Consider the following 24513-nt stretch of genomic DNA (forward strand, 5'->3'; position numbering starts at 1 on the left):
CTTGTTGTGTGGCTAGTATAATAATATATAATATTTAATATATAATAATAGTATTATAATAAACAAGGAAATTAGGAAACGCCATGCAGATCGACAGTTAACTCGTATCTTAGCCCTTAGATCAGTATCCTACAGTATTAAGATTTCAGAGATGATGCAATATTAGATTGTGGTAGAATACATTCACCAAATTACAGATACTATTCTTTTAACAGTTATATATCAGGATTCAGGAAGTTCTTAGTGATTTGTTGATAATTTATCGTCAGCACTGGGACACCATGTAGATTAATTTTAGTACTCGGCGTTACGTTACAATGACCTTCTACATGAGAGTTACGTATATTACGTACAAGTAAATAATGGTGAGACCGTCGTCCATCACAATGGTGCAGTGACACTCCTCATTAATATGTTGGGCCTGTGATCGAGTAGAATACTTTTCATAGTTTTAATTCATTGATTACTTGTTAGTTTGTATGTTTGTATTCATGATTCAGTCTCAATTCTCATAATCTCATATGTCATATATGATTTTAGAAATTTAGCATATTAGCATAATAGGTCGGAGAATAAAAGGAGGTGTGAGGTAAAGTCACGATTGTTTATAGAAATATCATAGAATTATAAATTATAACGTGCAATGTTTTCTTTTTTAAGTTTTAAATTTTTAATGCAATACTTACAACTTATATGATGATTTTATTTTAAGATGGATGATTTAATAAAATAAAAAATTCATTTTCGATTTTTAAAGTTTTTCAGTTTCACATATCAATATTAATGAATATTATGTACTACATGCTATAATGTTCATAACATGCTGTGGCAGAATGACAGGCTGAGCGCCTCTTAGTAAATTAATATGGTTTTAACTCAAACAACAAAACGTTAAACATAGATTTTAAAAGCGGAATTTTCCAAGAAAAAATATTTGCCATAAAAAATTCATGTGCTACTCATGCTATATAATTGTATCCATACTCTCAGATGTAATCTAAATACGCGTAGAAATAATTCTATTATAAATAAAGGTATTCATGCACAATAAATTCTGATATTGTTCGGTTTAATTGAACAAGTACAATAATTTGGTAAAATACTAATAATAGATAAAAAGTAATAAAATCAAAGTTTAGTCAATAATGTTCAGTTTTTTGATATTTGCTCTGTGCTACATTCTTTGTTGAATTCATACTTTGAAATGCTCACAAACTGTCGTAAGTCTCCAACAAAGAAAGGGGTGAAAGAACAACCGCTTATTCCGCCCGCAGGAGAAAAATCCCCCAAGAGCCCAACAGTAACTGCTCATACTTGTAAATATGCCAAATCTTTATGCCATTCATCTCTGCTTTAGAACTCGCTTTGATTTCCTGTACATCATCAATAGCTAATCCTGTGGCAAGATTCAAGAACAGAATCTGAATCACGACAGAAAATAAAATCAATACCAAAACATAGCCGTTGAGTTGCAGGATGGCTTGGTCATTTCCAGTATCATAATCGGAATAGGACGCCCCAGACACCCCCATTGTAAAGGTTTTGTAGTAGGGCGACCACGAGCCTAACCCTGCGAAGTAGGAATTGCCATCAATTCCTACGGAGAGAACGCTAAATGCACACACAAAAGCTATGATGAGGAGAACAAAGAGAATGCCTATACTTTTAAAGAAGTTAACCACAATCTTTTGGAACATGATTATGTGCAGCCCAAGTTTGAGGAAGTGCACAGCTTGCATGTATATCAAAATGGTTATGAAAGCAAAAACATTTGCCGCCACGCCAGTCTGCCAAAGTGCGGTAGAGATCCTGTCCTCCATTAAGAAGAGAGATGAGCACACAAATATCAAGGTGAGGATGTAAGACAGGTCCTTGGCCAAGTACAGTTTTTCTTTATGGTATCTGATGATGCCCAAGTTCTTGTTCGACCAGATGTGCAAAAGCTGGAAGATTGATAGGAAGGCTGTCAGCGCTAGTAAAACATATCCTAACTTTTCCGCCTCTTCCGTCTTTTTAGATATGGTTATAAAGCAGTTGTCAGGATCTGAGAGCATTTGAACGCCGTAAGGGCTTTTACATTCCCATGTAGAATTCTTGAAGATATCATAATGCATTTTGAACGTAAATCCAGTTAGAAGGGACAGAAAGAGAAAGTGGATGAAGCCAAAGATGACAAAAAATTTGAAACCGAAGTTGTTCCACTTGATATCAACTAGGGATTTAACCACAGGATGAGTCAACATTTCAACAGCTTTCTTGGACCTTCGCATTATTTGGAGCGGACACTTATTAGCAGCGTAAGCGAAGGGTTCATACTTCGGACCAACTGCTTTGAGGAGGTCTTCTTCTTTACCATTATTTTCATTATCTTCAGGTCTTCCGTACTTTTCCAACATGCCAAAGTCAACGATAACTCTCAAATTGGATGCCTTTCTTTCTTCATCTGCCGCTTGTAGAAAACTCATGCCTTTGTCAAGTATTCTTTGTATATTTGTCTTTCGTTCATCATCATCATAGACGTGATCAGTCCAACAATTGTTTAGGGTATCAATCACCTTATCAGGGTTTTTAAGAATGAGACAATTTATCGGAGATCTATCATCAAGTAGTTTTTTTTGTTTTGGTCTTGGATGATATTTTATCGGACACTCATTTTCTGCAAGAAACTGTTTTTCTCCACTTTTTACAGTCCAAGCAAATTTTCCATCAGAGTTCTTTTTTTTGGTTTTTTGCTCCCTAGTAAACTTCTTTCCATCAGTCTTTTCTTTTTTGATATTGCATCGGAAATGCTTGTTATATGATGTCACCCGATTTCTACTCATGATTTTGTCCACAACTTTCTTGTTTCCATAAATGGCAGCTTGGGCAAGCGGAGTATAACCTCTCTTCTCAGACACATTTATTACTGAGCGTTTCTTATCTTCCGCTCCGTCTTCCATATCCAAACATTCAAGAGCCATTTCAGGTTCCTGCAATGCAATAGCCAGATGAAGAGGAGTGTACTCCCATTTTTTTGTTGCAATATCTAAGGGTAAAAACAATTTGTCTTTAACTTTGTTGAATTCCTTCAGACACTCCAGGTTACCTGACCTTATAGCTGCATGCAAAACTGTTTCGCCGTTAAATGACTTCGTGGTCAAACTGACTTGTGGATTTTCTAAGAACAGCCGGACTGTTTCTGGTTTGCCGCTTGCTGCTGCTTCATGTAACGGGGTTGTAGCCTTTCCGTTTTTTCGATTGATTAGGAGGGTTGCAGTCTTATCGGCCAGCGTAAGCATGATTTTTATAACCTCATTGTGTCCTCCGACAGCAGCAAAATGGATAGCCAGGTTCGCCAAATCAGCTTTAAGATTCAAAATTTCCGAATTATTTACATAATCACACAGGAATTTCGTTGCCTCGAAATGTCCTCTAATGGCGGTGTGATGAAGAGGTGACCAGCCGTATTTGTTTTGATACATAATCATCAACTTCGCTTCAATACCCATCTTTTCACCGTACTCTAAAAGAATTGTCATTATTTCCACTGCATTTCCTGAAGCAGCACCGCTAAAAGGGATAGACTCCCATACATTTTCTTTGTCTAACAGATACTTTTTCACCCCGAGGAATGACTCTTCACAAAGATACTTGACTACGTCAACCCTGTTATGCTCAGCTGCATCATGCAACATAATCACACCATTGAAGTTCCTACAATAACCGTTCCCAAGAATGCCTTTTGGAAGTTTTCCTTAAGAAATGTCATGAAGTACTTAACTAACTCAATATGACCGAATTTGGCTGCTAGATATAGTGCTGTAATCTCTCGGTTATTATCTTTATCCATGACATAGTCGTGCGACCCGATTGTTTTAATTTCGTCAACTAAGTACATTACAAGTTTAAGCCGCTCTTTTTCGATCGTATCTAGCTCGGCCCCTTCTTCATCCTCGTGTCCACTGTCATCGGGCCTTTTGTAATAAACAGCACCGTGCAGTATGGTGTATCTATCCGTGTGGCGCTCATATAGAAGCATTCTCCTACTTTCATTATCAGGAGACAGAGACAACAAGAACTTCAGGACCTTAAGATGGCCGTAGGCAGCTGCATAGAATACTGCATTGCAATTATGAGCATCCACATCTTTAGGTTCCCAGCCTGCTTTACATAGAAACTCTACGATGTCAACATTGCCAAGCATACAGGCCTCATGTAACGCACTTCTACTCTGAAAATTTGGAGATTTGATTTTGACTTTGAGGTTCTCGTCCTCATCAAGGTTGAAGTCTTTTGGAATTAAACGTTTAAGTATATCAAGTCTCCCTTTAGATACCGCTAAGAGGACTGGAGTCATCCCCGTCTTTGGCTCTTGAAATACGAGCCACTTCTTCAAATTACGTGCTGTGAAGGCCGCATCAAATAGTTTTAAATCATCACCAAAATCACTTATTCGACTTATCACTTGATGTAGCGAAGTCCACTTTCTTTTTACTTTGTCCTTTCCCTTCACCAGTATCTTGAAGGGCTCCCAATCCTTTGGTAGTTCTGGTACAGCATCATGGGGTGAATCTGATGAATCACTGTTATACCCATCATAATCATCATCCGAGGAATCTTCCTTCAAACCTTTATAGGAAACATTAACTCCATCTTTGACCTGGAGTTCTATTCCTTTTTCAGGGTCTTCACTCATCTCCCGGCCTTTTGGTTGACCATTTTGAGCTGGATAAGTTATTTTAGAATATTAATTTTGAGAAATCATGAACTAACAAGACATATCCGAAAATGAAAATAGGTTTCCAATTTAAGGAGTCAAAAGGAATCAAAGAGTGCTGCGCAGATCGAACAAAGCTTTTAAGTTAAACGGTGGCTCAGAGAATGGCCCGGAAAAAGACTATCAGCAGCTGAGAAACAAGATGTTGTAATGTATACTGCCGCTATCCAATGACGTTAATAGTGATCCCCCCCCCCGTGATGCTACCCGGTACATTCAACTGTGTGTAACTGTAAGTGTGTAAGTGCACTATAGCTGAATTTGTTAAAGGCGGTCTAGCAAGGGCCGGTTATACAATAGATATCTCAGACAATGGAAGGAGACTTTTTAGCAAACTACAATAGTGTGTCACAATTATGTTTCTTTACTATCTTACTATATATAAAGCGAGACGATATGGTTACCATTCTAGTATTGTAGACGATGCTTTCAACAAATTTAGTGATATAACCAATAGGAAAAACTTGTATGCCCCTAAAAATAAGGATGAGACGACTACTTGTCTAATACCCATGGTGATGGATCAGAATCCAGCACTTCCCAACATGGGGAGCATTATTCACAAGTATAAGCACCTTCTTAATCTCGATCCAGCCTTGAAGAAGCTAGTACGTGCTGACAGTGTATTTGTAAGTCACCGAAAGAATCAAACTATCGGTGGCATGCTTGTACACAATAAGTATCGTGCTAGTGGAACTGTAAGCAGTGATAGAGATGGAGAAGCCACTGCTAGTCAATTTCTTGAACCAGACGCTGCAATATTGCCGGCTGTTCGGGAGGCTGACAACGCAGGGTGCCATGCCTGTGGAAAATGCTATGTTTGTAAGCAAAGTTTCCTGTCCCCTTGTTCCAAATTTAGTAGTCACCATTCTAAACAAGTTTTCCCTATTACTAAATATATAACTTGTCAGAGTAATAACCTTATTTATTTAATGGAGTGTAGAACTTGTAAACAGTCGTATGTAGGATATACTACTTCTAATCTCCCTAAGAGATTTTCTAATCATAAGAGCCACATTAAGAAAGGTATCAGAAGTTGTAAGTTAGTAAATCACTTTTTAGATATTGATCATGATTTAGATTTTAGTTCAGTAGCCTTATATAACTCTTCACTTAGTACGCACCTTTCTGTTATCATAGTGGACGCTCTTGAATTTAAACCTGAAATAAGTCAAGCAGATAGGGAAAAGGCCATGGAAGCTAGAGAGGGGTTCTACCAGACCCAATTGAAAACCCTTGAGCGTTATGGGGGTATGAACACCCTCGATAGTAACCACATCCTTTTTAAATCCGCTGGAGCTTAGTGTTTAGTTTATTTATTTTATTTGACATGATCTCAGCCTATTAACCCGTGTTTAGTTTACAATATTGCTATCAGAGACGTGTTATATTCATTACTATTTATATATTTTTACTGCTTGATTCAGAGAAATCTAGCTTTTTCCGAGAAACTAATCTTTAATAGATTAGATAAAATGTATGCAGCCATTCTTTTCGTTTGATTATTACTCAGTATATTTTAGTTTTGTACCGTTTTAAGTCACATAGTTTTGTACGTCTTCCTAAGACTTGTTTTCCTTTCCTAGTTTGTAAGTTATTTTAAAGATTTGTGAATATTCCAGTTGCTTTTAGAACAATTTTATCTCAGATAACGATGTTTAATAAAATGATGCAAAGACTTATTTCGAAGATCTAATCAACACCGACTTTTAATGTGTAGGAGTACAGCTACAAAATATATATATATATATCCATAGACACAGTGTTTCGTCCTATTAGGACTCATCAGTATGGCTCAAATCATCAAGGTTGGTTTGATATATATATATACGGGTATCGGCCTTACAAAATGACAGGCCTCACAAAATGACAGCCCACATAGACCATGCTGTAGCTTAGGTTCCCTATACATTGAACCCTATTCCTTTTACTGTATGAAAGAAAAAGCATTAATTAACACTTCCCAAGGAATGATAATGACATAGAATCTATATTTCTTACATAAATATGGACGTTTTTGCTGTTCAGTCATTGCCCCGACTAATTGTTACCCAGAATGGAGACCAAAGTTTAGAATTTAACCCCAGAAAACCAGGTACTACCATGACTTATGTCAATCAAAGACTACTCTGGTCAAATAAAAAAACTGATTTAGTGACTTTGGTAGAAGAAATGACAAAAAATGACCTAGCCTCACAAAATGACAGTGTTATGCCTCACAAAATGACAGTTTTATTTTATGATACAAAGATGGCATATTTATATTGGATGCCCCTTGCCTAATTATTGGTATTCTTAAACCCAGTAAGCTTATGACGAGCCTAAATGTGTTTGTTTGATCATCAATTTTGATCAAAATGCCTCACAAAATGACACTGAAAAGCCTTACAAAATGACAATGTTTCAGATTGAATTACTTTCATCATCTAAAATGGATCAGAAACAGTCAATACAAGAAGGAGTTAAAAATAATCATAATCTGACAGTTAACAATCAAGTAGCATTAAAAGAGTGCAGTTCTGATATCAAAACTTTGATTTCAAACTCTTTGATTTCAAACTCTGATTTCAAAACTCAACGAAATAAAGCTTCTATTTTGTGAAAGCAGAGAGTAATAACAACTCCTAAAACATGTCAAACGTTAACTAAACACTGAAAAGTGATCTATCCAGTCATAGAAAATATCAAATATAACCAAATACTGTGTTCAAGTATGAAAACAAAAAATGATTTTAACGCCTCACAAAATGACATTTTTAAAATTTTTTCAAAGTATAAAAAATGTTCCTTTTTTAATATATTCTGGTAAAAACAGAACTGGTATAATATAAACAACATATATATCTAACAGTAAGACACGTGAAAGAATAATGAAACTTTTTCCCAAATCGGATTTGAAGTGATGCCGTTTTGGGTTGTCATTTTGTAAGGCACTATCTCACGCGAAATTGCCCAACTTTTTTCAATCATCCTTTTTCCTGTAAAAGCTATTCTAATCTTCAATCTATTATATTTATCTAACTGTCCTAGGTGAAATCAAATTTCTATAGGCTGCTGTTAAAAAATGACAGCCGTGACGAAATTGTCATTTTGTAAGGCATGTTTTTTTGGAAGATTTCAAAGATGACAATTTTTATCGCAAAATTTACGGTTTTTCAATCAAATCAACCCCCGGGAAGAAAAATATACCTGTTGAACTACCTATCTGGATAATAAAACATGAACAAAACTCATTTTTGTGCATTCCAGAGCCATCTCCTTTTTCGTGTCATTTTGTAAGGCCAATACCCGTATTATGTTTATACATAAAACGGATCGTTTGCCCGCCAATTTGATTTGTTTCAATTGTTCGAATTATAATGCTCCTGCTTAACTGCAGTCGAGCACTCTCTTTGGGAAACCAAGCAACTGCAACTATTTAATATTTATTATATGTTTATTTAAATATATCCGTGCCAATTTACTGACACCACGGCATCAACTTTCCGCGAAAACCGTAAAAGATACACAGCTTAAACGTTTTTGACTGATTCAAATGCTTTAATGGCCTTCAAATCAGCATTAAAAAATAAAAATTGGCCAAGGAATAAGAAAGAATTTTAGTGCCCAAAATTTGGTCAAAAACGCGAATTAAAGAATTAAATAGGTAATAATTATTTTAGAGGAACTTCCGGTTCTTTTGCGATAGTCAAAACGCGACAACTAGCCCTGGATGGCGACAACTAGCGCTATCCAGCGCTAGTTGTCGCCATCCAGCGCTAGTTGTCGCTATCCAGCGCTGGATAACGCTGGCCAACGCAAAATATATATGTTCGATAATTGTCGCTATCCAGCGCTAGTTGTCGCCATCCAGCGCTAGTTGTCGCCATCCAGCGCTAGTTGTCGCTATCCAGCGCTAGTTGTCGCTGGCTATGCGACACTGTCGCACGTGATAGTTTGCGATGGCCAGCGCAACTGGCCATCGCAGAAAACAGTTCGATAACTAGCGCTGGATAGCGACAACTAGCGCTGGATGGCGACAACTAGCGCTGGATAGCGACAATTATCGAACATATATATTTTGCGCTGGCCAGCGTTATCCAGCGCTGGATAGCGACAACTAGCGCTGGATGGCGACAACTAGCGCTGGATAGCGCTAGTTGTCGCCATCCAGCGCTAGTTGTCGCGTTTTGACTATTGCAAAAGAACTGAACTTCCTATTTCTCGTATAATTTATATCGATACTCGCGTGGAGAGAATGTGTGTTTCACAAGTGTAGAAACAGCCGAAAATGTAACCAGGTTCTTTGAGTAATACCGTTTAAAGTGAATTATTAGGTAACGTAAATTAATTGATGACAAACATATCTAATCTGGTAAAATTAAGCGGTAATTGAAGCGGAGATTTTGGAAGCATGTAGGGATTTAGACCTGATATCGATCGTATATACTAAAAATACTCTTAGCACAATTGTAACTGCAGTTTTACAGAACTCTAAATGTTTAATGAACAGACTTGCAGGTACCACCCGTATTCACACTCAGACAGGTGAGTTTTAGAGTTTAGTCATTTTCCGATACGAGGTTGGGGACGGGTTCTATAAACAAACAAACAAACAAATTCTTTGCTGGACTGGAGTATGAATAAGGCAGCAGCGATGCTGCAAGGGCGGTCGAACTATTCGATGACCCAGTAGAGGAATCTACGAATCTCTCTGAAATCTGATTAAGTCGTACACTGTTATTGTGTCTTATTTGATTAAAATACTTCAGTTATGACATCACTGAAATACTGATAGTTGGATAATATCCGGTTGGAAGAGACAAGGACAATGAAACGGGAAGTTAGGAATGTATTTCAATCATGAGACTAATAAACAGCGAACTACTCCATCATTTGATATCACTGAAATAGGCTAATCATTTAAAGGATTGAACAACTATAAGGATTAAAAAGAGTAATAAGCTAAACTTAAGGCGCTGAACACGAAAAAATACATTGCAAACAAGGTAATAACATGGAAGTAAATGAACTTTATAAATTGCATTTGAAGATCCTAAATCTTTAAATGATGCAGAGAAACGTATGTAAAACTAACCGCGTTCTATTGATATAATTAGGTGTTTCGTATAATGGCTAACGCGTTGGCTGCCTGACAATAAACTCTAAAAAGCATGAGAGTATTCAAAGTAAACACATTAAAACACTGTAAAAGGAAAGAATGTGTGTAATCTTATTTTCTATGAGGCTAATGTGAGTGCTAGCCACGTATCGTTTGGGTTGTAAAGATATAAATGATTGTGTAATATCTGGATAGTAACACCAGGACTCAGGAGTCAGGGGTCGGCGAGGAGACAAAATTGCTACAAAGTACAAGATGATCTCTGAGATTTGTTTCATTGGTCTTGCTTGTGTCGGTGGTTTCTGTGCTCATTTTAATTGTGATTCAGATTAGTATACTAATCTGAATCACAATTAAAATGAGCACAGAAACCACCGAGTGTGGCATTTTAAATGAGATTTTTACTAAGAAGCATCTGAAAAGTAGTCACCTTTAAATCTCCAATAGCTATGTACAGGGTGTACCATAGAAAGTGTGAATTATGATAATATATTAGTTGAACTCTATAATGGTCATCAAATCCTATGATAACTAAAACAAACTGGGATACTTCTAGCGTGTCAGTGTGGACCACAGTGTGGCACTTACAGTTACAGTTTCGGTTGTTAGATGAAATTTTATATTCTTGTCAATATAATTGTGACAGCTTATTTTTTAACAATCTTATAAATGACTCCTGATTGTTCAATAAACAAGTTCGACAGAGCAAGATATCGAAAATGAAAGCAGATCAGTGAACGAACCAAATGTACAATCGGCTCCCAGTTGGCTCCTAGTTGTAAACAACAGAATGAATAACAGGAAAATAAATATTAATTTAAATATGAAATCTTACAAGGCAAATATAATTAAATATGAACGTAAAATTCATAAGCGTGGTCGCAAACTATTGTATTCTGAATAATTGCGTCTGAAAATGGGTAAAGCAGCATTTAAGACACAACATTTCTCATGATAAAAAATTTAAAAACTACCTTATGCGTTTAGAAATGTTGTGACAAATAAAACAGTGTGATGCTGCTTAAATATCAGTCACTGCTGTCTACCAGTTAGTGACTGTTCTGTAAGCTCTCGTCGAAATATGTACTTGGGTTTATATACACGCAACAATTTCGTCATTAGACGAAAGTTAAGAACTTTTGAGTTGCGGAGTTATTTGAAAAATTCCGGTCCTCGATAAATTGCGGTGACGTCTTGATCTGCTTTATATTATAATTGAATTTATTCTGCTCGATATCAACGATCTGATAGTAAGTCATGAGTTCGTTTGCAGATCGTGGAGCTTCCCGTTTGGCACGGAGTTAAGTTTTAGATAAAAATAGAAATTATAACACCGAATAAACATTTATTGAACGCCTTATATCCGAGTTCATACATATCAAAATATCAAAATATGTGATTTATTCTAAAGTTCCAGACACTTAGTCAAGATTGCTGGGGCGTTGATCAACCCGGAAGGAATTAGACAGGAGCACAAAGCTGAATAACACCTGAATAGCTGCGACGGTTAACACACATTTTTGAAAGCATTTCTTACTTACAAACTATCGTATCATTTATGGACACGTTCATTGAAGTTTGAGGATATCGGTCAACATAAAACAGCGTTATCGACGATAGTGACTTAATTGTAGCATCTATTAATCTAGCATGTTCAGAAGTTCTGACCATTAGCCACGAACGACCGTACGTTGACCCATACTCCCATATGCAATGCTCAGAGAAAAATGGTTGTATCCAGCGTAATGGTAAGTTCGGAAAATTAGCATTGTCAACCTCAGCTAATAAAGTGCTAGAAGTGAAAGGTTCAAACCTTAATTGAAAATTCAAAATCGACGATGTACCCGAAAATTACCACCCAAATATAAGAAATCTTAATGTTCTTATTAGATCAAATATCGGAAAAGTTGTACACATAATAGTTAATATTGTATGTACGAAAATAGTCCTAAACAATTTCAGGTGCCTAAATATCTGAAATCTGATTAAGTGGTGGTACTAAGTCATACCAGAAATAATTGTTTCAATTGGGCACTCAGTGACTGAGCTATAAAGGCCAACGTATGGGTACTGACTTTTGGCCCACCCTGTATCATTGTATCTTTGTTTTTCAAAACATTCCAGTACATTGTGCAGAAAGTTGGAGATTACAAATTTTGGAAGCATGTAGGGATTTAGTCTTTAGACCTGATATCGATCGTACCTATATACTAAAAATATTCTAGCACAATTGTTACTGCAGTTTTACAGAACTCTAAATGCTTAATGAATACACTAGCAGGTACCACCCGTGTTCACACTCAGACCTGAGTTTTAGAGTTTATAGTCATTTTCCGATACGAGATTGGGGACGGGTTCTATAAAAACAAACAAACAACAAATAAAAATCTTTCGTATCACTTATATGTTTTGAATATCCCCCTCCAGGAAACAACAAATATCTGAAATCTGATTAAGTCGTACACTGTTTGGGTTGTAAAGATATAAATGATTGTGTAATATCTGGATAGTAACACCAGGAGTCAGGGGTTGGCGAGTAAGGAGACAAAATTGCTACAAGATGGTCTCTGAGATTTGTTTCATTGATCTTGCTTGTGTCGGTGGTTTCTGTGCTCAATTTAATTACTAAGAAGCATCTGCAAAGTAGTCACCTTTAAATCTCCAATAGCCATGTATAATGTATAATATATAATGTATAATGTATAATGTATAATGTATAATGTATAATGTATAATGTATAATGTATAATGTATAATGTATAATGTATAATGTATAATGTATAATGTATAATGTATAATGTATAATGTATAATGTATAATGTATAATGTATAATGTATAATGTATATTGTACTTTGATTCAAAGGAAGCTTTTGAAAAAGCTAATCATGTAATGAAACAAGTCAGTAACTATATGGAGTCTAACAAGTTACATATAAATATCAAATAACGGAGTAGTTCGCTGTTTATTAGTCTCATGATTGAAATACTGATATCTGGATATTATCCGGTTGGAAGAGACAAGGACAAGTGAAACAAGGAAGTTAGGAGTAAGGGCAAATTTTCGGCGTCAACGCCATCTTCAGGCTAAAATTGTTATAAATGTTAGTATATAATAAATGCTTCTATACTAGTTAAAATGCTAAATTAAAATTACACACACTGAATACAGGTTACATCAAATGGTATTATAATACATTACATTGAAAATAGTGATGTACACACGTTTTACACTCTGTCCAAGTACATAATATCTACTGAACAGCAGGGTCGTGTGCTATTTGTTTAAATTTGTCTTTGAATATGTTGTAAAAGAAATCCCTTAAGCTTCTCGCACTCTTCTTTGTTATTGATACTAGGTTTAAATAAATTAATGTAGTAAGCTTCTGTCACTTTACGTTTAATGGTGCTATATAAGTTAATTTCTAAAATATCGAAGGAAATATCTGGTTCTATGTTATCGTGAAACTCTGAATAATGAGCAGCCAACGCATTATCAGGATAGGTTAAAGGCCTGTTGACTGCTCTTCGATGCTCTGAAAATCTATCGTGTGCTGTTCTACTCGTTTCCCCTATATATAGCTCTTGACATAATTTACACGTAACTTTGTATATGACACATTTTGGTTTGCAGTCGTGATTTGTTGTGATGAGTGGACATATGATACAGTTTGGTATGGTGCAGTGTGGTTTGTCGTGTGGTCGTGATGAACATAAGATCTCTGAGAGTTTCTTACCTGGTGTGAATATGAATTTGACCGGTAAGTTGTGTGAGAGGGCAAATTGAGTGACTTCTTTGGAAAATGGCTCGTTGATGAATGGTAGAGTGCATGTTACGTGGTCGGTATCTTGTATGTTTGATGATGAAGGGTTATGACGTGTTGTAGGTGAGAGAGGGTGAAGTCGTCCTGTTTTGTTTATACGTCGTGGGTCTTGGTAACCGTTGTTGACCAACAAGTTGTCTACTATCTTCATAGACTCTTCTTTATACTCTGGTGTTGATGAGCAAAAAGCAGCCGTTTTGTAGAAGTTCTTGATGGTTGCTACTTTAGTTCCCTCATTGTGGTGGCTGTTGGCGTGCAGTGTGATATTCTTTTTCTGCTTCTTTCTGTAGAATTTGTGGTGTAGTGTTCCCTGTTCGTCGATCTTTATCTGGGTGTCGAGGAATGGGGTGAAATCCTGACGGCTTTCCGGATAGTCAATTTCCCATTTGAGCAACTGGTCTGGGTCCTCGTTTGAGATGGACTCCACTATCCTCAGAGCTTCTTCTTTGGAGCTGGCTAGACTCCCGGCATCATCCACGTATCTCCGGTAGAATGAGACGTGTAAATCAGTGTAAATCGATCTTCTCTCGAACATATATACTCGTACTATCGCTCCTATTGGTGATGGTTGGCACCCCATGAATAGACCAATTTTCTGAAGGTAGAGTCTTGAGTGATATGTAAAGTATGAGTTGGTGAAGACGAATTCAAGGATCTTGTGGATGTGCGTGAGTGTTAGACCCCAGGTGTCGAGGTCTTCCCAATGTTCTTCGGTGAGTGTAATGAGGTCTTGAATGCAGCCACTGATGTTGATGTTTGTGTACAGTGCTGTGACGTCAGCTGTGAAGAATGAGAGACCTGAGAGTTGTTGATGTGACATGTTTTGAAGCTCTTCTAGGTGAGTGTGTATATTGCTCAGGTGAGATGGAACATGATTAAGCAGAGGAGATAGAATAGATTTAACAATCCAAGCAAGCTTCTCAGAAGGGGAATTTATACAAGACACAATTGGACGTATTTTACAATTAGAAATAATATCTACATCTGAAACTAAGACATTACAATCAAATTTATGAGTTTTCTGTATTAAATAAATAGTCGGTAGTTGGGTATTATGTGATTTAAATAAGTCTACTGTTTTGCTGTCATAATTACACATCCTACTTATCTCTGTCCATAACACATTACTCTCAGTCTCTAGTCTCTCAGTAACCCTGTTGATGAGGCGGCTGTAGGAGACTTCTGAGGGGTTTGCTATTGGTTGGATCCGATTTTGTCGCGTGGTGGTAGGTGCAACGTAGGTGTACGCTTCTTGCGAGGTCATGTCTGACAGATGTTTCTGCGTAATCTGCTGTTGTACTCCACTGCTCATAATCACAAACTCACCCCCCTTGTCGCTTCTCGAGAAGTGGAGTTCTTCTTTTCTTGCAATCAAGGATTTGAGTCCCTCCCGTTGTTTTGCTGTTAGGTTAGAGGGTACTTTACTGTGTTCTAATCTGGTGTTAATGATGTAACACAGTTGGCGGAGGTGATGTTCCATGGCGAGGTTGGTGGTGGGTGGAGCACCAGCAAACGGTCGTTGAAATGGCACGTTTTTCGACTTAATAAATGCGAAGCTGGTCGGGCATGTATCATCTGGGATCTCATCTGAAAAACAGGTTTTCCAGCGGAGCCGGTAGGCGGTCTGAGCAAGGCTGATCTGCACATCTTTCTTGAGGCGTTCATCTACTCGGGGTGCTAGGGCGAACTTGGGGCCTAAGCTGAGGACGTTAGTCTCATTCTCGTTGAGGACAACGCCTACCGCAGATACTTTGCTGCTAGGTGGCTCGATGGTAGAGGTGGAGTCGTGTGACACATTAGACTGATAGGTGTGGGTGGGAGTACTGAGAGCATTAAACTTATGAATCAATCTCTGTTTAGATGACTCCTTAACATCGTGGTTGTTATCACTAAACATTTGACATATCTCATAAAACTCTGGTCTCCCAGACAGTCTACATTTTAACAAATAAATGTTTTGTTTACAATTATCGATCTTATAATATAAGTCATCAATGCACTGATTCAGTGAGTGGGTATATAATTTATTTGCTGGTGCTCCACCCACCACCAACCTCGCCATGGAACATCACCTCCGCCAACTGTGTTACATCATTAACACCAGATTAGAACACAGTAAAGTACCCTCTAACCTAACAGCAAAACAACGGGAGGGACTCAAATCCTTGATTGCAAGAAAAGAAGAACTCCACTTCTCGAGAAGCGACAAGGGGGGTGAGTTTGTGATTATGAGCAGTGGAGTACAACAGCAGATTACGCAGAAACATCTGTCAGACATGACCTCGCAAGAAGCGTACACCTACGTTGCACCTACCACCACGCGACAAAATCGGATCCAACCAATAGCAAACCCCTCAGAAGTCTCCTACAGCCGCCTCATCAACAGGGTTACTGAGAGACTAGAGACTGAGAGTAATGTGTTATGGACAGAGATAAGTAGGATGTGTAATTATGACAGCAAAACAGTAGACTTATTTAAATCACATAATACCCAACTACCGACTATTTATTTAATACAGAAAACTCATAAATTTGATTGTAATGTCTTAGTTTCAGATGTAGATATTATTTCTAATTGTAAAATACGTCCAATTGTGTCTTGTATAAATTCCCCTTCTGAGAAGCTTGCTTGGATTGTTAAATCTATTCTATCTCCTCTGCTTAATCATGTTCCATCTCACCTGAGCAATATACACACTCACCTAGAAGAGCTTCAAAACATGTCACATCAACAACTCTCAGGTCTCTCATTCTTCACAGCTGACGTCACAGCACTGTACACAAACATCAACATCAGTGGCTGCATTCAAGACCTCATTACACTCACCGAAGAACATTGGGAAGACCTCGACACCTGGGGTCTAACACTCACGCACATCCACAAGATCCTTGAATTCGTCTTCACCAACTCATACTTTACATATCACTCAAGACTCTACCTTCAGAAAATTGGTCTATTCATGGGGTGCCAACCATCACCAATAGGAGCGATAGTACGAGTATATATGTTCGAGAGAAGATCGATTTACACTGATTTACACGTCTCATTCTACCGGAGATACGTGGATGATGCCGGGAGTCTAGCCAGCTCCAAAGAAGAAGCTCTGAGGATAGTGGAGTCCATCTCAAACGAGGACCCAGACCAGTTGCTCAAATGGGAAATTGACTATCCGGAAAGCCGTCAGGATTTCACCCCATTCCTCGACACCCAGATAAAGATCGACGAACAGGGAACACTACATCACAAATTCTACAGAAAGAAGCAGAAAAAGAATATCACACTGCACGCCAACAGCCACCACAATGAGGGAACTAAAGTAGCAACCATCAAGAACTTCTACAAAACGGCTGCTTTTTGCTCATCAACACCAGAGTATAAAGAAGAGTCTATGAAGATAGTAGACAACTTGTTGGTCAACAACGGTTACCAAGACCCACGACGTATAAACAAAACAGGACGACTTCACCCTCTCTCACCTACAACACGTCATAACCCTTCATCATCAAACATACAAGATACCGACCACGTAACATGCACTCTACCATTCATCAACGAGCCATTTTCCAAAGAAGTCACTCAATTTGCCCTCTCACACAACTTACCGGTCAAATTCATATTCACACCAGGTAAGAAACTCTCAGAGATCTTATGTTCATCACGACCACACGACAAACCACACTGCACCATACCAAACTGTATCATATGTCCACTCATCACAACAAATCACGACTGCAAACCAAAATGTGTCATATACAAAGTTACGTGTAAATTATGTCAAGAGCTATATATAGGGGAAACGAGTAGAACAGCACACGATAGATTTTCAGAGCATCGAAGAGCAGTCAACAGGCCTTTAACCTATCCTGATAATGCGTTGGCTGCTCATTATTCAGAGTTTCACGATAACATAGAACCAGATATTTCCTTCGATATTTTAGAAATTAACTTATATAGCACCATTAAACGTAAAGTGACAGAAGCTTACTACATTAATTTATTTAAACCTAGTATCAATAACAAAGAAGAGTGCGAGAAGCTTAAGGGATTTCTTTTACAACATATTCAAAGACAAATTTAAACAAATAGCACACGACCCTGCTGTTCAGTAGATATTATGTACTTGGACAGAGTGTAAAACGTGTGTACATCACTATTTTCAATGTAATGTATTATAATACCATTTGATGTAACCTGTATTCAGTGTGTGTAATTTTAATTTAGCATTTTAACTAGTATAGAAGCATTTATTATATACTAACATTTATAACAATTTTAGCCTGAAGATGGCGTTGACGCCGAAAATTTGCCCTTACTCCTAACTTCCTTGTTTCACTTGTCCTTGTCTCTTCCAACCGGATAATATCCAGATATCAGTATTACATATAAATGCAGGGAAAAGTTGTTATATGCATTTTCAGCCAGGTTTGTCAAGAGCAACACAGACCTGTGCCAGAACACGGCCCTTTAACAGGAATCTAACGATTTTAATAGATGGCAAAAAGCTAGAAAAAGTTCAATGTACAAAGTTTCTTGGGGTGATAATAGACGAACAGCTAAGCTGGGAACCACATCTTAATCATTTATCTTTAAAGCTGAACTCCAGTATTGTATCGATTAAGAGAATTTGCAAATTCATTCCCAAATCTGAATATTTGAAACTATACAATGCTCTTTTTATGTCACATCTTAGCTATTGTATAAGTTGCTGGGGTGGGATCCCTAAACATAAGCTGAATAAAATCTTTGCAATTCAAAAACGATGTATAAGACTGCTATTTGGTAACATTCCCAATTTTGATCATAAAGAATACTATTTAACCTGTGCACGTTCAAGAACTTATAACGAACATATGGCTAGCAAGAACTACTGTCTTGAACACACTAAACCGCTATTCACCGAGCAGAAAATTATGAACCTGGAGAATCTGCACATGTACCATACATTTATGGAATTATTCAAAATTCTTAAATTTGATGTCCCCCAGTCGATTAAAGATCTTTTCAAGTTCTGTCCTAGAAATGAAAAACTTCGTCTGATTGTCCCATTACTGAGGTTAGATATCTCCCAACAAAACTTTTTGTACACCTCTACGAAAATTTGGAATGACCTCAGCCCCTATGTATTCGAAATATGTGATGCTAATGTAGATGGGTTGATAATCCCGGGTTCTTCCAAGAATTCAGACTTATCAGCTTCGTCAGGTGTTATTAAATCTAACCTTAAAAAGCACTTGCTATCCCTCCAAAATCGAGATGACCCTAATACATGGTAACTAATCTATATTATATCTCAAACTCTACATCCGGTACGGCTATGCACACATGATATCTCTCTCTGCCATGAAACATGGCTAACCTTTTAAACTGTGATTCAAAACCTAAAGCTAAACTAAAACTCAACTGGGCTCTCCTTTGTCACCAAACTAAACCAATAAGTAATTTAAGATTATTATATTTTTCTATATTTGTATACTGTAATTAGTATATTGACGTAGTGGATGGTTGAGGGGGTTTCAAGCACAGGTCACTCTCAAATCCTAAAGATAAGCAGTGGCCTTCGGCACTTGAAACCTCTTCAAACCTCCCCTGATTTATTTATTATTGATATTGTTTGATTGTGCCGTAAAAATAAATATTTGTTTTATTAAAATATTTGTTTTATTAAAGTGTAATGTTTTAGATTGAGGCGATGGTAATGAAATGTTTAATTTTATTATAGTCTCCAAACAAATCCAAAGTAAAACTCACTTGAGGAAGAGTTTGGCCATGTGATGAACTTTGCTTGATATTTTAGTGGGCGTTTTACAGCAGAGGACAATCTCCAGGTTTTTATCTCCCAACTCACTTTCTGTCGGAGAAATTGATAAACGGATAGTGAACAAATGATTTAAAATTTTCATCAAATGATACAGAATTACAGCAATTACAAAAATCAAAATAATGGTGACAAAGAATGTTTAGGTTCAGAAACCTGAGATTGATTTGAAGGTCATCTTTCTGTCCATGGGAACGGACTGCAGCGTCAGAGGCTGGTCAAAGTTCGTACCTTTACTCTGAACACCACTTTCAGCATCTGTACAACAGTTACTGGTCACATATTTAACATCACTTAGTTACCTCTTTTGTGACAACGTGCTTCGAGAACCTTTAATTGATTTCACGGATCTCTTTAAAGCACGAATACAAAAATCTGTGGTCAAAATAACCCATTCTCCATTTACTTATTTTGTTTGCGAGGCTTACCTTTGCTTGGAAGATATTTTTCGATGGGAATATCTTCAGTTTTACTCCATATTTTAGTTCCAGGAAACACACAACACCTGAAACAAATATGAATTAAAATTAATACGATCGTTAGTCATTGATTGGTACTATTACTGTCATCACAACAGAACATGGAATATCTTGATAAAATAATAAATACTCTTTCACTTCGTCATCAATTTGGGATAACTCCTTATACCATGATTCAGTTCTTGACGATACATTAAATAAATAAATGAACGATAATTAAATAAATGACCCTCCTTACATTAATCATGGTATTGATATCGTGTAGTTGTTAACGATAAATACCCACCGAACATGAGTGGTTGAGTTGCTGGTAGCGATGCTGCCCGGTATTGTGACATACTGTACTGACCACACCCTTATCTTTAACAAGCTCGTGTCCTCACTGTATTCTACTGACAGTCTTATCCCGGGTGCTTTGTTTACTGGAGTGCCAGAGTTTAATCGCTATGGTTACCAACTATGAAAAAGCCGAATGAGCTTAGTAATTTAGATTAAATGCTTATTCTTATAATCAAGGATCAATCTGTTAAAATATAATTTCATTTAATAACACTCAAATCAATCAATATGGACAGTCAATGTCAAATAATGCGCGCGAATTAATAATCAATTAGGTGGCGCGCAACAACACAAGCTGCTGAAATACATAAGAAATGCATTCGGCGTGAAGACTTACACAAACTGTGACAGAAAATTGTATTACTATTGGAGAAGTGAAAAATTCCCATGACATGCCTAAGTAAATATCTTGAGTCGACAAATTTAAATCCCCAAAACTTCTAAATTATCAATCTACTAACCATATGATGTGTTAGCCCCCACGGGTTTTCTAGTGGTGCGCTGAGCAGTAGGTCCGCGTACAGGTGAACTGCGAGTAGTGAGGATCGACTCAGTGCTGCGTACACTTGTCATTGAGCGTACTGATAGCGTACTTGGCGGTCTCGTCACTGAAATGAATATGTCACATAATTTTAATTTTCATGTTAGAAGAGGTGGAGCTAGTTGGTAACAACACGATTTCTTCTCGTCTACAGAAGTCGGGATATAATGAATACAAAAGCATGTTCGTGATATTATCGGCATAGTAATTAGTAATCATTTGTTTTCTGAGAGCGCACTTGGCGATCTTGTCACAGAAAGTTTGAGTGAAGAGACGACAAAGTACACTCTTAGTCGGAAACATGCACAATTAAATTTGACAACTCAATTAATTTTGACGACTATTTTAACAAGATTCGTCCTTATTTCATAAAAATTGAGACACAACATGCAAAAGCATCTTGATAATATCGTCATAGTAATCACATGTTTAAATTACAGAAGGATAACAAAAATACGTACATTTTGATTCTTTGTTATACCATGTTTTGTAGTGCAATACCATCTCCGAATATGCAACGAAGATATATTATCTAACAAGTTATAAAGTAGAATAGTAAAAAAACATCGCAAGTAAGGGAGAAGTTATGTGTTTAGGGGTTTAAGAAGGTACAGGTTTCGGGTTAGAAGGTATCAATTCTTTCTCAGATCCGAATACAAAATAGAAACATCGCCACACCAAACAGGTGTTGATTAGTCACTGTTAAATATTTATTTAGCACCATCACACGCAATCGAGTTAAGTAATGTAATATTTTTATTACAGCTTCAGCTAGTTTGGTATTTCGTATCGTGTGAAAATTTTGATAGCGTTTCCGAAATTCTGGGTCACTAAAATTAATTTTCGCTTCAGAAAAATTAATTTTCATATTGAAAATTAAATTGTATCACTGGTGGCTAGTTTTTGAATTTTGATTCGAGTAAGTATTAATTTTTATCAATGATATCGAACATTGCATCATGCAATCTATGATTCAATGTTTTGCTGATGACACTCGTATAGCAATTTCTCTCAGATTAGATAAAGACGTCAAGCTCCTCCAAACATATCTAGAAAATTTCATTCAGTGATCTGAAAGAAATAATATGGCCCTTCGCAAAGACAAAATTGAGTACATGTGTTATAAATTCAACCATCAATTGTGGTAGAACATTCTCAAAACGCAGTTTCCAATGAAACTACACTATTACATCAGCTCAGAAATTAATGTGCCCTAGTATCCAGTGATCTCTTGTGGTCTCCCATATAAGTAAAGCTCGCTTGTCTTAATCTGTAGATTGAGTAGCAAAATTGCCTCACGCCCCCCTCAAGATATTATATGTAATAATCTATAATATCATTATGAGGAAATAAATAGGAATATTAATATTTGATAGACAAAATTTATATAGCTCATTTTCCTTCTCGCGCTTATTCAATAGTTGTCAATTTTCTCAAACAATTTGTCATGACAACAACCCTATATCATGATGAGTACGGTAACAAAACTGCTTATGGTATTAAAAGTGATGCTATACGATACACTTGGGCCGGATACTATCTATTCGTCATTGTCTCATCTCTTATAGGAGACACAACGATTCTCATAGCATCGATAAAGTACAAGGCCTTTAAGCTTCACCGAGTCATCATTGTCGTCATTCAGCACATAGCATTCTGTGACCTGATGGTATCTGCTTCCAACCATTTCCAAAGAATGGTCTCTATCATCTCTGATGAGTGGGTGTTAGGAAACTTCTTCTGCTACTTGAACTCCTATTCAGTGTTCTTTTTAGGCGGAACGAGTTCACTTCTCATCTGTATTATGACAACCAGCAAGCTGCTCCAATTGAAATATCCCTTCAAATTTCGAGCAACCACTTCGAAGAAAGCACACTTGATCTGCGTGGCATGTTGGTTGCTAGGTTTCATCATACCTATAGTACTCCTTCTCGTAGATAAAGATGATGTTTCCTTTTCGTATAGAGCCTATTCGTGCACATATGGTTTCTCATCAGAGATTTGGCGCTATCTGACGCCTTTTGTGATAGTGCTAATTGTATTTATTTCGACATGCATGGTTGTATTAACCACCTTTTGTTTGCTGATTGAAGCCAGAAAAATCGTTCCACAGAGCAGAAAAAGTTTGAAGTGGCAGGGGATCGTGACAACTGTCCTTACAGCAACAGTATTCTGCTTGTCCCTCCTACCCGCATTTGCTTACCATATTGGGGGATTTTTCGTTAGTGTAGAGGACAAGAGCAAGAGTTCATTCCACACCACGTTTTATAGATTTGTACTGTCGGTCACAACTTTAAACACTATCAGCAACTTCTACATCTATAGTCTGACCGTGTCTAGCTTCAGAGCATTTATCCGGTCGAAGTTGCAGCTGTCTTATCAGTACATAACCAACTCGGAAACAAGTCATGGTAATTGAATATTGATTTATTCATACTATAATGTTTATTTTTGTATGTTTATTTTTGTACTGTTTACCAAACAGAGCTCACCGCCATCATTGAAGCTTGCAAATATCTCTCTACCTATACCAACACACATATCATCATATGGTCTGACAGTCTCTCATCTATACAAGCTATCTCTGCGCTTTCAACGCGTAGTAGAACTACAAGAGACTGTTACGACTCTCTTAATGCACTCGGATCCAACAACACGCTAGAGATACGATGGATTGCAGCACACATCGGATTATGGGGGAACAAAAAAGCAGATGAGCTGGCCAAGCTTGGTACAATCAGTGAATCCACTTTGAAGTGTCCAATTCCACAATCCTACATCAAGCTATCAAGCGTCAAATAGACAACAAAGTCAACAGACTGAATCAGGAAACTTGGTTAACTGACGGTCCCAGACACACCAAACTGACACTCGGCCACAAGCACGCCAAAATCATCAAAAACCTCAACACTACACTCAGCAAAAACAGACAAGATTACAGAACTGCAGTTCACCTCATCACGGGTCAATGCAGTTTAAACAAACACCTTCACACCATTTGCAAATCAAACACCAGTGCTTGTCCTATGTGCAGCGACGGAGAGGAAACTGTCTCACACTTCCTTGGACAGTGTCCGGCTATTGCCCAAATTAGAGGTCAATATTTCCAGGACTACTACCTCTCTGTCAATGAAATATTCGACAACCAACACATCACCACGATTGTCAATTTCACAAACCGCACCAAACGCTTAATTGTGCCGGAAGAGCTGGATCAGACCGGGGTGACTTAAATTATTATCTCAAATGCTGTTTCGTCTCGTTTTACTTTTCCAAACCCAGCTGGCATTTAAGCGTATCATTTTGACTCATATCACTTCTTACACCATCCTCCACCATTCACTCTGATTTCACCGGCAACTTTCCCCAGGGTTGCCACACCCCAGAGGTACTGAGGTAGGCAGAGCATCTCAATGCTATCCTCTCGTGGGCTATCTTGGCCCAGCCTCTCTTTAAAAAAATTTAAAAAATGTTTATTTATCAACCCTTTTGTCTTAACAGCAGGATTATAATTAAATAGATACGGATATTTTACATTAATGAGGTTTTTGTACAGTTTCTTTTTTCAGGAGGAAAGGCGAGTGGCACTGCAAGCACAGAAGCGAACACTGGAAATGTGAATGAAGGTAGTCAACAAACACCAGTTTAATTGTGATACGT

At 37.4% G+C, this 24513-nt stretch overlaps 2 protein-coding genes across 4 annotated transcripts in view; both read right to left on the minus strand.

Moving 5' to 3' along the window:
- The window catches only part of LOC134814034 (poly [ADP-ribose] polymerase tankyrase-2-like), a 40857-nt gene that overhangs the window by 1072 nt on the left and 15272 nt on the right, over positions 1 to 24513 (minus strand). For 2 of the 3 annotated variants that reach the window (XM_063822011.1, XM_063822010.1), the window contains 5 exons: positions 20774 to 20920; positions 20260 to 20395; positions 19923 to 19999; positions 19651 to 19752; positions 19428 to 19527 (listed from right to left, as the gene is read on the minus strand). In XM_063822011.1, coding sequence (XP_063678081.1) covers positions 19428 to 19527; positions 19651 to 19752; positions 19923 to 19999; positions 20260 to 20395; positions 20774 to 20920 — 562 coding nt within the window. The remainder of the gene's footprint in view (positions 1 to 19427; positions 19528 to 19650; positions 19753 to 19922; positions 20000 to 20259; positions 20396 to 20773; positions 20921 to 24513) is intronic. The other variant, XM_063822012.1, reaches the window with a different exon arrangement.
- Positions 1168 to 3674, minus strand: LOC134814032 (transient receptor potential cation channel subfamily A member 1 homolog). The gene has a single exon (XM_063822008.1). The coding sequence runs from the start codon at positions 3672 to 3674 to the stop codon at positions 1260 to 1262; it is 2415 nt and encodes an 804-aa protein (XP_063678078.1). The 3' UTR covers positions 1168 to 1259.

Source organism: Bolinopsis microptera, chromosome 4 (assembly GCF_026151205.1).
Source record: "Bolinopsis microptera isolate Bmic1 chromosome 4, MBARI_Bmic_1.0, whole genome shotgun sequence".
NCBI lineage: Eukaryota > Metazoa > Ctenophora > Tentaculata > Lobata > Bolinopsidae > Bolinopsis > Bolinopsis microptera.